The sequence below is a fragment of the Balaenoptera borealis genome, assembly GCF_965194805.1.
Source record: "Balaenoptera borealis genome assembly, chromosome: 19".
Lineage (NCBI taxonomy): Eukaryota > Metazoa > Chordata > Mammalia > Artiodactyla > Balaenopteridae > Balaenoptera > Balaenoptera borealis.
Genome location: NC_138878.1, coordinates 69,091,404 through 69,105,685, shown reverse-complemented (window position 1 = coordinate 69,105,685; position 14,282 = coordinate 69,091,404). Strand labels below are relative to the sequence as shown.

General features: G+C 45.0%; 1 protein-coding gene across 18 annotated transcripts in view; it reads left to right on the top strand.

Annotated features, from left to right (window-relative positions):
- The window catches only part of ZNF606 (zinc finger protein 606), a 66,681-nt gene that overhangs the window by 31,360 nt on the left and 21,039 nt on the right, over positions 1 to 14,282 (top strand). For 9 of the 18 annotated variants that reach the window (XR_014237831.1, XR_014237832.1, XM_082369165.1 and 6 more), the window contains 3 exons: positions 8,181 to 8,255; positions 9,056 to 9,078; positions 9,681 to 9,769. Coding sequence is in view for 15 of the 18 variants with exons in the window: in XM_082369165.1 (XP_082225291.1) it covers positions 8,181 to 8,255; positions 9,056 to 9,078; positions 9,681 to 9,769 (187 nt within the window). In the remaining 3 variants the exon portion in view is untranslated. Of the gene's footprint in view, positions 1 to 2,750; positions 2,796 to 4,669; positions 4,904 to 5,518; positions 7,106 to 8,180; positions 8,290 to 9,021; positions 9,079 to 9,680; positions 9,770 to 14,282 lie in introns of all 18 variants that reach the window. The other 9 variants (XM_082369160.1, XM_082369159.1, XM_082369158.1 and 6 more) reach the window with 6 other exon arrangements.

Below are 14,282 nucleotides of genomic sequence, written 5' to 3'. Positions count from 1 at the left end.
AGCCCCAAACTTGGGGCAGGAAGAACTCCAAGTACAAAAGTAATTTTCTCATCCTGAGAATCCCCTTGGCCTAGAATTTTGCTGTGTACCCAGAACAGTGAAGTGCTCATATCTTAGATGCACCATTGAATCATTTTTGACAAATGCATATCAAGACACAGAACATTTCCATTACCCTAGCAAGTTCTTTCATGTCCCTTGCCTCAACCTGATAAAAGGCATCTACAAAAACCTACAGGTAATATCACACTCAATAGAAAAAAACGGAATGCTTTACCCCTAAGATGAGAACAAAACAAGGATGTCTGATCTCACCACTTCTATTCAACATTGTAATGGAGGTTCTAGCTAAGGCAATTGGCAAGAAAATGGAATAAAAGGAATCCGTATTGGAATGGAAGAAGTAAAATCTGTTGTTATTTACAGATTAAATGATCTTCAATGTAAAAAATCTGATGGAATAAAAAAAAAAAAACTATTAGGACTAGCAAGTGAGTAGAGCAGGATTGCAGGATACAAGATCAATATTCAAAAATCCCTGGTGGTCCAGTGGTTAAGACTCTGCACTCCCAATGCAGGGGGCCCAGGTTCGATCCCTGGTCAGGGAAGTAGATCCCGCATGCTGCAACTAACATAGCCCACATGCCGCAACTAAAGATCTGGCACGTGGCAACGAAGATCCAGCATGCCACAACTAAGACCCAGTGCAGCCAAATAAATAAATATAAAAATAAATATTTTTTAAAAAAATTGCAGGGAGCTCCCTGGTGGTCTAGTGGTTAGGGTTCAGCACTGTCACTGCCATGGCCTGGGTTTTGCTATAAAAAGAGGAACATTTTCAGTGTTATTGGCCACAGTAACTTTTTCTTGTTGTTAATGATGTTCTTCTAGAGATTTTATGTGAGAATAATTTCCTTAGGTAAATAGCCAATCATTTTGGAAAGATCTTTTTCCATTTTGTTTTTGTTGTTTTTTAAACAGTTGAAATAACAAAAATCCTAAGTACTCAAAAAAATTAATTGCAGGGAGTTCCCTTGTGGTCTGGTGGTTAGGATTTGGTGTTTTCACTGCCGTGGCCTGGGTTCAATCCCTGGTGGGGGAACTGGGATCCCGCAAGCTGTGCATGCAGTGGAAGCATGGAGTCCTATCTTTTACTTTGTTTATGGTGTCTTTTGAAGAAAAGAAGGATTTAAAAAAATGTCTTTTTTTTTTCATTGTTTGTGTTTTATGTCTTCAGTTCAAAATCCCAACTACGTTTGGGTCTTAAAAATAGTATCTTGTATTTTCTCCTAAAAGACTTTCTAATCAGCTTACTGCAGTATAATTGACACATAATAAACTGCACATGGACTTCCCTGGTGGTGCAGTGGTTAAGAATCTACCTGCCAATTCAGGGGACACGGGCTCAATCCCTGGTCCTAGAAGATCCCACATGCTGCGGAGCAACTAAGCCTGTGTGCCACAACTACTGAGCCTGTGCTCGAGAGCCTGTGAGCCACAACTACTAAGCTCATGCGCTCCAGGGCGTGTGTGCCGCAAATGCTGAGCCCGTGTGCCACAACTACTGAAGCCCTTGTGCCTAGAGCCTGTGCTTCGCAACAAGAGAAGCCACCACAGTGAGAAACCCGCGCACCTCAATGAAGACTATCCCCCGCTCACCGCAACTAGAGAAAGCCAGAGTGCAGCAACGAAGACCCAATGCAGCCAAAAAAATAAATAAAAATAAACTGCACGTATTTTAAAGTGTACAATTTCATAAATTTTGACCTTTTTAAAAAATATTTATTTTATTTTTGGCTGCATCCTGTCTTAGTTGCGGCACGTGGGATCTTCACTGCGGCATGCAGGATCCTTTGTTGGGGCGCGCGGGCTTCTCTAGTTGAGGCGCACAGGCTTAGTTGCCCTGCAGCACGTGGGATCTTAGTTCCCCGACCAGGGGTCGATCCTGCGTCCCCTGCATTGGAAGGCGGATTCTTTACCACTGGACCACCAGGGAAGTCCACTTGACTTTTTTTTTCCCCTTGACCTTTTTTTAAAAAATTATTTTTTATTCTTTTGGCCACGCCATGCGGCTTGTGGGATCTTAGTTCCCCTATCAGGGATTGAACCCATGCCCCCTGCAGTGGAAGCGCTGAGTCTTAACCACTGGACCTCCAGGGAAGTTCCAATTTTGACGTTTAAATCTGTAAAACCATCACCACAATCAAGAAAATGAATATGACCATCACCCTCGCACGTTTCTTCATGCCCCTTGAAGTCCCTCCTCCTACCTCTCCACACCCTTCCCCATTCCTCTGTTCCCAAATGACCACAGGTCTGCTTTCGGTTACTATAGATTAGCTTGAATTTTCTAGACTTGTATATAAATGGAATGATATGTTGCATACTCTTTTTTTTGGGAGGGGGAACTGGCTTCTTAGCATAATTATTTTGAGATCCATCCATGTTGTTGCATGTATCAATAGGTCATTCCATTTTACTGCTGACTAGTATTCCATTTTATGGATCTACCGCAATTTGTTTATCCAGTCATTTGTTGGTGGACATTTGGGTTGTTTCCAGTTTGGGGCTATTACAAATAAAGCTGCTATGAACACTAGTATAGTGTACAAGTCTTTGTATGGACATATATTTCCTTTTGGATAAATAGGATTAAAATATCTGGATCATACAGTAGGTGTAAGTTCAGTATTTTAAGAAACTGTCATTTTGTTTTTCAAAGTGGTTATATCATTTTACATTCCCATCAGCAAAGTATGAGAGTTCCAGTTCCTCCACATCCCCATCAATATTTGGTATGGTCATTCTTTTTGATTTTTGCAACTCCAGTAGATGTGTATTGGATTCTCGTTGTGTGTTTTTTTTAAATAAATTTATTTATTTTATTTATTTATTTTTGGCTGTGTTGGGTCTTTGTTGCTGCACGTGGGCTTTCTCTAATTTTGGTGAGCGGGGGCTACTCTTCATTGTGGTACATGGGCTTCTCATTGCAGTGGCTACTCTTGTTGCAGAGCATGGGCTCTAGGTGCGTGGGCTTCAGTAGTTGTGGCACGTGGGCTCAGTAGTTGTGGCTCGCGGGCTCTAGAGCGCAGGCTCAGTAGCTGTGGTGCATGGGCTTAGTTGCTCCATGGCACGTAGGATTTTCCCAGACCAGGGATTGAACCTGTGTCCCCTGCATTCTTAACCACTGCGCCACCAGGGAAGCCACTCATTGTGGTTTTAATTTATATTTCTCTAATTACTATTGATGTTGAACATCTTTTCAAGTGCTTGTTTGTCATTTGCCTATTTTCTTTCATGAAAATATTTTACCCTTTTTTCAAAAATTGGGTTCTTATTGTTGATCCACTTTTATTTAATTTTTGTACACGGTGTGAGTTAAGGATCAAAGTTCTTTTTTTAAAAAAATATAAAGATAGATATTCTGTTGTTCCAGTACTACTTGTTGCAAAGGCTATCCTTTTCCCACTGTGTTGCCTTCTGTGCCTTTGTAAAAAATCAGTTATCCATAGATGTATGGGCTTATTTCTGAACTATATATTCTGTTTCATTGATGTATCTGTTTATACCAATACCATGCTGTTTCGATTATGTACTTTATAATAATTTTTGAGATCAGACAGTGCTAACTCTCCAATTTTCTTCATTTCTGAGTTGTTTTTATTATTCTAGGTCTTTGCATTTTCATATGATTCCATGTCTACAAAAACTCGTGCTGGGATTTTGATTGGAAATGCATTGAATCTATAGATCAGTTGAAGATAATTGACATCCTAACAATATTGAGTCCTCTAACATATAAACAAGTATATTTCTCTATTTGTTTAGGTCTTCTTTAATTTCTGTCAGCAATATTTTGTTTTCAATGTACGAATTCTTCACATCTTTTGTCACATTTATCCCTAAGTCATATTTTTTGATGTTGTGGTAAATGGTATTTTTACTATTTTCAATTTACAGTTGTTCATTACAAGCATATAAAAAGGCAATTGTTGGGACTTCCCTGGCTGTCAAGTGGTTAAGACTTTGCATTGCAGTGCAGGGGGGTGCAGGTTTGATCCCTGGTTATGGAGCTAAGATCCCACATGCCTCATGGCCAAAAAACCAAAACATAAAACAGAAGCAATATTGTAACTAATTCAATAAAGACTTTTAAAAAATGGTCCATGTCAAAAAAAAAAAAAAAACTTTAAAAATAATGCAAAAAAAATAAATAATGCAGTTTTTAAATAATGCATTAGGACTCCATGCTTCCACTGCAGGGGGCCGGGTTCAATTCCCTAGTTGGGGAACTAAGATCCCACATGCCACATGGAAAAAAAAAACACTGAAAGGATAAATCTTTCAATGATAAATATATGGAGCAAAAAATGCACGTTGCAGATGAAATCTTATGCATTTATATGAATGCAAAACATGCTTTGTATTGCTCTCGAATACGGGCATGTAAAGTTTCAGGAAATGTATGGAGTGATCCACATCTCATTCAGGATAGTGGCTGCCTCTGGAGGAAGGGGGTTTTCTATTGGCGAGGGAAACACAGGTGTTTCAGCCTGTGGTTGATGTTCTTTTTTTTTTTTTTTTTTTTTTTTTTTGCTTAGGAGTGTGTTCACAGGGTTTCATTGAATCTCTTACGAGTTTACTATGTTTTACATATTTTTCTTAAAAGAAAAACGAGCAGACGTCTAACGTTAAATTCCAAGGATGTGAGAAATTGAATGCTGAATGGTGAACTGGTGGCAAAGAAAAGCTGTGGAACGGGGAGCTTCTGCATGGTCACCAGCAGTAGAGAAGCATCTTGACGTCCTTCTGGGGGGACTCAGAATCCCATAGTGTTGACCTTAGTGACTCTTGGACTCTTCGCTGGAGAAGATGAGTTAATCCTAGGATTTGAAAGCATAAGGTAACTTCAAGTCTAGCTGACTTGTGCTAGTTATTATACTATTGGTGACAACCCAGTTCATAAAATACCCTACTTGTTCCAAGTAATGTATCCTGGACTCCTCCTCCCTTTACCTTTAAAAAAAATTTAATTAATTAATTAATTTTTATTTATTTATTTTTGGCTGCATTGGGTCTTCCTTGTTGCATGCGGGCTTCCTCTAGTTGTGGCCAGTGCGGGCTACTCTTCATTGTGGTGTGGAGACTTCTCATTGCGGTGGCTTCTCTTGTTGCAGAGCATGGGCTCTAGGTGCGCGGGCTTCAGTAGTTGTGGCTCACGGACTCTAGGGTGCAGGCTCAGTAGTTGTGGCACACGGGCTTAGTTGCTCTGTAGCATGTGGGATCTTCCCAGACCAGGGCTCGAACCTGTGTCCCCTGCATTGGCAGGGGGATTCTTAACCACTGAGCCAGGGAAGCCCCTCCCTTTACCTTTCATTCTTATCTGGTTATGAGGAAATGGAACCAGCTGAAGCCCTTCACGTGGCATGGGGTGACCACATTTTGGGCACCTCTCAGAGGAAGGGCATGTCCACAGACAACCTAGATTCTCCTACTGCTCTTGTCTCTCCCCACTCAGAAACCTCAGTAACAGCCCAGACGTAGCCCAGACTTCCATAATGTGGCATCCAAGATGGCTGTTCGCCTCAGCATTGCCACCTCATGACACAGAGAGAACAAGGTACCATCCAACAAGCTGGGGTACCTGAAGTAGGAGAGGGCCTGGGTATGAGGGAAGCAGTATCATCACACACCTGTAACCCACTCCCCACCGGGCCTTGGTGAACAGCTCTGCATTGAGAGGCCTCCTCCATGCCCTTCCTTGTTCTGGGTATTACAGTCCGGACTGCATCCCATGATGCACAACCTTTAACCTACTGCCTGTTGGCGCTACCTTTAGAACACTAACATTTCCACAGTCTGACCACGGATCACCACCCACGTTGATTACTGCATTGGTACAAAGGTCACTCTGGTCCTTCCCTCACCCTCTTTAAGTCTGCCCTCCACACAGAAGCCAGAGTGAGTGATCCTTTGAGGAGGCCAGAGCCCATGACTGCTCTGCTCAGAACCATGCCCTGGCTCACAGCCAGAGCCATTACGATGCCCGTAAGGCTCTCTGCAATTGGCCACTCTCTCTCTGACCACCATGCTGTTCCCCCAACTAAACAGTCGAAACTAGGGTGGAGAAATGAACAGGCATGGCGAATAAGGAGAAAGGAGGAAGGGGCTAGGGAGCTCTGGACAAGGGTCACCCCCAATACAGCTGGGAAGGAGGCCTCGGTCCAGCGGACTCAAATTCATCTCGGTAACAAGGAGTAGGGCTTCGTATGTGAGCGGAAGCTCAAAATTAGGTTCCTTGTCTGAAAAGGGTATCATAACAACCACTTCCTTACAATCTTGTAACTACTGAATGAAAAGGAAAGTGCTCAGACTTAAAGTTCCCACCGCTAAGTGCGGCTACCGCGAGCCGCCATTTTACGGACGGGCAAACTGAGGCTCGCCGACCGGCGCTTTACCGAGGCCCCCTAACGTCAGGCAGCGGTGGCTGGGGAGCGCGGTCCGTGGCTGGGAAAGCACGGCCCGCCTCGCCGAGGCCTCTGGCACAGCGGTCCGGGTAAATCCCTAGAAGGCGGAACTCGGAGGCCGAGCACCTCCAGGAACTTGCCAAGGTGGCGCTTCCTGTCCAACCGGAAGCGCTCCGCCTGGAACTACCACTCCCAGCAGTCCGCGCGGTGCGTCCCGGTCGACGCCGGGCCGGGGCCGGGGTGGGGGGGCGGCCGCCATTGTCCGCTGCTGAGGTGAGGCGGTCGCCCAGTTGGTGGGGTTGCTACTGCTGCCGCTGCCGCTGCCGCTGCCGCTGCCGCCGCCGCCGGCCGGGAGGGTCGGGAGAACGGGTGGGGAGAGCCGACGCCTACACTCGCGGCGGGCGCGACGCCAGGGCGGGTCCCTCGGCCAGCCTCCGGCCTCGCGGCCGCGCTGGAGCAGCTGGGCGGGCCCGGGTGAGCCCTGCGCGTCGGGCCTTTGTCCCCCGGGCGGGAACCCCAGACGCACGGGCGAGCCGGTCCGAACGTCCCCGGCGAAGCAAACGCGAGCTTGTTAAGTCGCCCGCGAAGAGCGGCGGGCACCGGCCCGCAGGGGTGCGAGGCCGGTGGCTGCGAACCAGGTGAGTCCGGCCGTTCCCGGGACGGGCTGTGAGCATCGCACCCGCGGCAGGGTTGCGGAGGAAATCCGGGGCGGGAGGCCAGGAAGCGGGAGGCGAGGACGCCTCCGAGGCGGTTCCGGGGAGTCCACCTTTCCTTCCCCTGCGGGCGTTTCTCGTACGAGCCCGTTCTCATCTGATGCGGAGGCAAGTCAAAAGGGGGTTGGGAACAGCCCAGGGCTCCTTTAAACGTACAGTGACCGGAGGACTTTGTCAAGTTGCAGGCAAGAGTGCAGAATACTCAGTGTGCCGACTTGGAGTTCGGGCGCAGATCCCGTGCTCCTGGTGCCCAGTGGGCGTCCCAGTGCTTTATGCACGCTCCCAGGAATCCGCAGAGCTCTGCCCGTGGGCGTCGGTGCCCTCAGAGAGGTCGCGGGACATGCATAAATAAGCCTAGAACTTAGGGAGTTGGGGGGGGGGGGTCTGGGCTCCAAACCCGGTTTTCTGTTGGCCTCTGCACCAGCAGAGACAGACAGACTTGGGCCTGGTAGGTCTTCCAGGTGGATTTTTTCTTTTTTTTAAGATAAAATTTACGTAACATAAAATTAACCATTTAATCGTACAAGTCAGTGATTTTGTTGTGCTTTCAGAACGTTGTACAGTCATCACCACTATATAATTCCAGAACATTTTCATAACCCCCCCAAGTAGTAAACCCCTGAACCCATTAAGTAGTCATTCCCCCGTTCCTCCCTCCTCTCTGCTCTAGACAGCCACTTACGTGTGAAGGTTGTAGGTAGATTTTACAGTAATTTTCGTTAAATCAACAGAAAAGCTACCTTGTCATTGTCAGTAGCTGTCTCTTGAGAACGGTTGACAGATTTCTGCTCTCTTATTCTGCAACGTGCCCATTTTTCAGCTAATTCTTGTCACCTTTCATTTCTCTTAAGAAATTCTGTTATGTTTTTGACATGTAAATTGTATTCTTATAATGCTCTGTAGGAGTCTTTTGCTGTTTCTGTGGATGTTTTCTCTTTTTTCCCACCGGATCTTCTGTGAGAAAAGACCATTTTTTGTCTTTTTACACTTTTATCACTAGGTGGGTATTGCAGTTGCTTTCAGTAATCACCCAAATCCACTGCTCCTGGGCAAGTTCCTGGTGGATTAATCCTGCAGGATGGCAGCCATCAACCCGTGGGCTTCCTGGGGTGAGTACAAATCTTGTTTCTTCTGGGCCGCCCCAGCAGTGATCTGCTGGAGAAGGGCTGAGGGCTTTTGGGATTGGTGGGGGGGCGTCTCTCTGTCTTGGTACAGAATTAGAACTGAGTGAGATTTCTTTTAAAAATTGGTTGTTTGTATTAAAGACAATGTAATTTTTGTGTATTTCATAGTCATCTCCTGAGAAGTCTCATTAGTTCTAAGAGATTTTCTAGTGATTTGTGTGACAGTCATACATACAACCAAAATTTCTCTAGTAGTCCCGTATTTTTTACTATTATTATTGTTTCTCACTATATAGCACTGGTTTATAATATAAGAACAATGTTAAAATAGTGTCAGTGGTGTGTTTTATCTTTAAGCGAGCTTTCATGTATCTGTCATTAAAGACATCAAAGGAGTATCTTTCTACTAATATTTTTTAAAAATTAAGTAATGTTAAATTTTATCAAATATCTCTCTAGCCCATTTAAGGAGTTCTGTTCTTAATTGTTCTGTTGCTGTATCATATCAATAAAATTCCTGAAAGTGACCCACCTGTGCATTTCTGCTATAAATCTAGCTTATGTTGGGTTTGTTTCACACGTCCTTGGACTCTACTTATGGAATTTTGTTTTGCGCATTAGTGAGACAGTTCTCCTTTTCCATTTGTAGCCTTTAGTCACTAGGATTGGTGTCACAGTTCTTTCCTTTCCTTGTCCTAACCGGATCCTCTGATGCAGGTATCCTTACGGACCAGTCCTGGGGGATGGCTGCTGTTGACCCGTGGGCCTCCTGGGGTGAGTCAAGAACTTTTGTCCCCGGACTTCCCTGGTGGTCCAGCAGTTAAGACTCCACGCTTCCATTGCTGGGGATGCGGGTTCCATCCCTGGTCAGGGAACTGTGATCCGACATGCCTCATGGTGTGGCAAAAAACCCCCAAAAAACAAAAAAAACAACTTGTGTCCCCATCAGGCACATTGGTTAACATGCTGTGGTCTCTCCCAGCAGTAACCTGCCATTGCCAGGGAATTAGAGCTGGGGAGGAGGGGGCTGGGGGCATGGGGTCTGGTCCAGCTCTGTCTCTGGGCAGAACACTCCACTGGGGGATACAGTGTGATGATATCTCCAGGACAGGATGCATGCGAATGAATGTGTGGCCACTTACGGCTCAGGCCTAGAAAGTCTGTGAAGAGACACTGTGTCTAAGACAGTGCCTCAGAGCAAGGGGGGATGGTTCATGTGTTTAGGCACATTCTTTAACTTCTCGGCCCCACTGCTTTCATCTATAGCATGAGGAGGTAGGGTTTTTCCCTTGTCCAAAGGGGAAGGACAGGGTCAGGAGGTGGGACTCACTTCTGGCAGGGAGAACTGCCTCTGTGACTTCACTTTCCTCCCCCAGCTCTGTGTCCTCAGGACTCTACCTGGTGCGTGGAGAAGACCCCTGAGGAGAGGAGGAGGGCCCCCAGGCTTCTGACAGCCCAGGCCCAGGTGAGATGGGGCTTCTGCTTTTTCCTGGAGGGTTGCCCTCTTCCCTAAGGTGTTCAGGGTGTTCCCGGCCATCCCAGTCGATGTACTTCCTCAGTTTACCACAGTTAGGGTTTGGGTAGAGAAGGAATCAGCTAGAAGTTTATTAATTCCTGAGCACAGGTTGGGAGAATTCTGTTTTCCATGACTTGCAGCCTCACTGTCAACCAGCCTGTTCAGAGTCCCAAGCCCCAGCTGTGCTGTGGGCTCTTTGGTGGATAAGGGGCAACCCCCTTTTGGCTAGCAGCCCCCTCCTCTTTCCCTCCCACCTTCCCTCATGTATTCAGTGCCTGACTCAGATTGATGATGTCTGCTGAGCTCTGTGCTTACTGGGAGGAGAACAAGGTGATGTGTTAGCCCCCATCCTGAGGAGCTCCCATGCCACTTTCCAGGGTGGTTCAGTCAACTACTGAGACCTCACCATCTGCCTAGTGCTGCACATGTGGTTCAGGACACAAGCCAGAGGTGCTTAGGGAGGCCCTGAGCCCTGGAAGAGCTGAGCACAACTGATGCCTTGGGAGAGTCTGCATAGAGGCCGTGGGGCACAGAGCACCTGGGGTCCTTTTGCTGTGGAGAGGAGGCTGCCTGGGAGATAGGGCACCCCTGAGCCAAGGGGTAAAGGGGACATGTCAGCCGGGTGGGCATAGCCTGGTGAGCAGGAATCTGGCCTCCTGTAGCAGCATGGGGACACACTGCATGACCAGCGTCTGGGTGAAGGCTGACCTTAATTAGATTTTAGGCCAAAGAGGCCAGGACAAACCCAGCCGCATCCTGAATGCCCGCCGCAGAGCTGGGTCTCCATCCTGGTGGTAATAAGAAGCCTCAGAAGTGTTGGGAGCAGGAGGAACCAGGGTCTAGAATGTGGCTGTAAAGTTGCCCCTTGCAGGGGAGTGGAAAGAAGGGGGACTGTGGGAAGCAGGCTGGCGTATCAGGCTTCAGTCTGACTGGCACCTGGAAGCAAGATCTGAGAGGTATAAGGGAGTTGAAGCAGGAGGACTTTGTGACTGTAAGGGCACAAGGGTGGCTTCCGAGAGAAATAGGGCAGCACAGTTCATGATGTTGGACAGGTGTCATCTCCCTCCTCCCCTCTTGCTCAACGCCCTTACTTGAGGCAGCCACTTAAAAAAATTTTTTTAATAAAAGCTTTATTAAAATATTCATGTACCGTAAAGTTTAACTTTTTAAAGTATGTAGTTCAGTGGGTTTTAGTATATTCACAGAACTCTGCAACCATCACCAGTATCTAATTCTAGAACATTTTCATCATTCCAAAAAGAAACCCTATACCCATTAGTAGTTACTCCCTGTTTCCCCCAACTCTCAGCTCCTGGCAACCACTAATCTACTTTCTCTGTATTTGCGCATTGTGGGCATTTCATATAAAGGGAATCATATAATATATGGCCTTTTGTGTCTGGCTTCTGTCACTTAGCATATTTTCAAGGGTCCTGTATGTCATATCGTTTATCAGTATTTTATTTCTTTTCATGACTTGGAAGTAGCCATTTTTAACTTACTGTTTCAGTTTCTTAGGGTTTTTTCTAAATGAGAGATTTTTATCCTAGTTCTTCAAATTTACATGTACTCTAATGATTCTCTGCTGTGAAAGACAAAAATAATTTCATTACTATATTTAGGTTTTTCATTTCTGTTAAAATAATGAATCAAGCAAATGTGAGATACTGTGATATAAAAATGTTAATAACATCTCTGCTTAGCTTTATGCCTCCCGCCAAGTTAAAAAAAAATTAACGAAACCTCCCACGGTTTCAAGGCTGACTGGTGAAGCACGTCGTGAGTATGCTGTCCCCACGTCACAGCACTGCCGTCTCAGGTCTGAGCCACGTAATGAGGGCATCACAGCTTGGGTGACTGGTGTTCGCTGCTCTTACAACGTGCGGTCATTTGCAGACAATCGATAGTGAAGCTAGACTAGGCTGAAAGATGGGCCCTGATCAGTTGCTTGGGAACAGAAGTTAGCTGTAGTGAAGTGCTGTGAAGAAGTTCTAATAACCACTGTGCTGCACTCTGCTGTCGATTTATGTGAGGGTTTCTGAGAGTTATTAGAGTTAATGCCGAGAAAATAAAATGGAGAATTAAAATAACACCACCCTCTAATGTCTGAAGAGTTGTGATTTGTGAGCATGTACTCCTGGCCCCTCCCCACACCCACTTTGGATCTTTCCCTGTGGGAAACTCAAGACTTGAATGTGTGAGTTTTGTATTAAGTGAGGTCTTGGGAACACAAACAAGAGCCCCTTATCCCTCTATTGTTCCCTCCAAATTAAATATTTATTGAAAAAAAGCATTCACCTGGTGAAAATATCAAATGCTGTCATCCCTTGTTATCTGAATAGTCTGATCTTACAAACATGTTGGTTAGTGAAGTTTCAGCTAGTGGGAGCCCATTATTTTGATGAATAGGGAAAATAATAATAATATCCCAGCCCATATAAAAACCCCAGCCAGCCCCCCCAAATGTGGAAACTCTCAAACCCCCACTATAACAATCCACCAAAGATTTCTACACAGTAAACATTCACATAAAACACCAATTAATGGAATACTCTGCCTCCATCTTTGGTTGTCTCAAGGATGAGCACAGTTTAGTTATATTTTCCTTCTCTGCTAAGAGCTTGCCCTAAAATATTAATAAATAATGAAATTCTGAAGATGCCAGAGAGTATATCTGAACTTCCCCAGGTTCCATGAAGGGGCCAGTTGTCAGAGAATTCAGGTAATGCAGGAGCAATCAGATGAGATCCTTAGCTGTCAGGCAAACAGCTAAGACCCAGCTCAGCACCCCCTACATCCTCCCTTAAACCCTCCTGTAGTTTAAACGTGAGGCTGGTGTGTCAGATTTCATAAAGTGCCTTAGAATGTCTAGATAAACGATTATACTTGTGTACAAAGCAACATGTCCAAAAATGTTTACAAGAATTTGGGTGAAACATCTTTGCAAGTCATCCTGGCAGATGATATTTGGAAAGTAGGAGTTCAGGTAAGGGTTACCTGTGAAATGGAAGGGCTCACTCCTACCTAGGGGGTGGGGCCCTTCTCTGTCCTGCTTCCTTGCTCCTAAGCATTAGGTAACAGTGAGACTTTCGTCTCCCAGCCCCACCTCTTGTCTCCACAGCTGGTGAGACTAGGTGCCTATCTTCTGCTGTCTCTTCTGTTTCATCACCAGCCTCAGTTTTGCATTTTCTTTGCATCCCTAAGGCCTCCATGAGTTGTGGGCCCTGACATTGGGGCGTATTCCTCTGGGGGTCTTTTTTCTTCCTGATTGGCAGTCCATGGGCCCTTCCAGTTTTGATGACATCTCTCAACTCTGAAAATATTTTTTATTTAAATTTTTATTTTGACAAATTCCATAACTGCAGAAAAGTGTAAAAAATGATTAAACAGGGTTCCACTCCAAATTAATCATCGTTAATGTTTTGCCATATTTGCTTTTCGTTCCTTTTAGTCCCCAATCACATTCTTTTCCCACCCTTCCTGACAACAACCACTTAAGATACGTACACAGTTAATCCATTTTCATACTCATATGTAGGTAATAAACTATGTAGACATTATAAGGTAATCTGGTTTTTTTAACAATGCTTTTTCTACATGTAGCTTTTCTACACCTTTCAAGGTCAATTTTGAGGTTCATCCATGTGGTAGATGAAGGTCAAGTACATTCCTTTTGCCACATCAGAGAAGCACACTCTATTCATCTCTTCTGAGAATAGGTTTATAAGTCCTTCCTCCCACCATTTTTCCTATTCCAAACAAAGCCCTGTGGAAGTTCTTATAGTTTTACTTTGTGTGCACATGTAAGTTTATCTAGGCATACCCTGGAGGCAGCATTTTGCTGAGTTTCAGGGTGTTTGTGTTTTTAGTGTGACCAGTGCTGCCACGTGGCTCTGAAAGGGCAAAGCCCCTTCTCAGTCTCCCCACTCAGAAGGTGCCTATTTCCCTGCATCTTTGCTGCCACTTGACAATATTAATATCGGGTCTTTTATTTTTTGTTTACCTCAAGACCACAAAAGTATATTGCATTATTTTAATTTTCATGTCCTTGATTGCTAGTGAGGTTGAATATCTTTAAATGAGTTATTGGCCATCTGTATTTCCTTCTTTCTCTGTGTGTCTCCCATCCCTAGATTTCTGAATCTCACATTAATATACAGGCATTTCATGCTTTCTGGATCCTGAGTCTTTGCCATATATGGATTATCTTCTCCAAATCTGTAGCTTGTCTCTATGGTGTCTTTTATCAGTGAAATGTTTTTTGGTATATTTTTGTCAAATATATCTGTCTTTGTTTATGGCTAGTGTTTTGTGTCTTTTTTAAAGAAGTCCTGTATTTTTTAAAAATTCCCTCCTGTTTTCCTTTGTATTATTTTTCTGAGGTTGTCTGTTAGATGGCCCCCTGACTGCTGTGTTTTTTATCTCTTCTTCATATTCTCTGAGCCTCTTGTATTATCCTGTC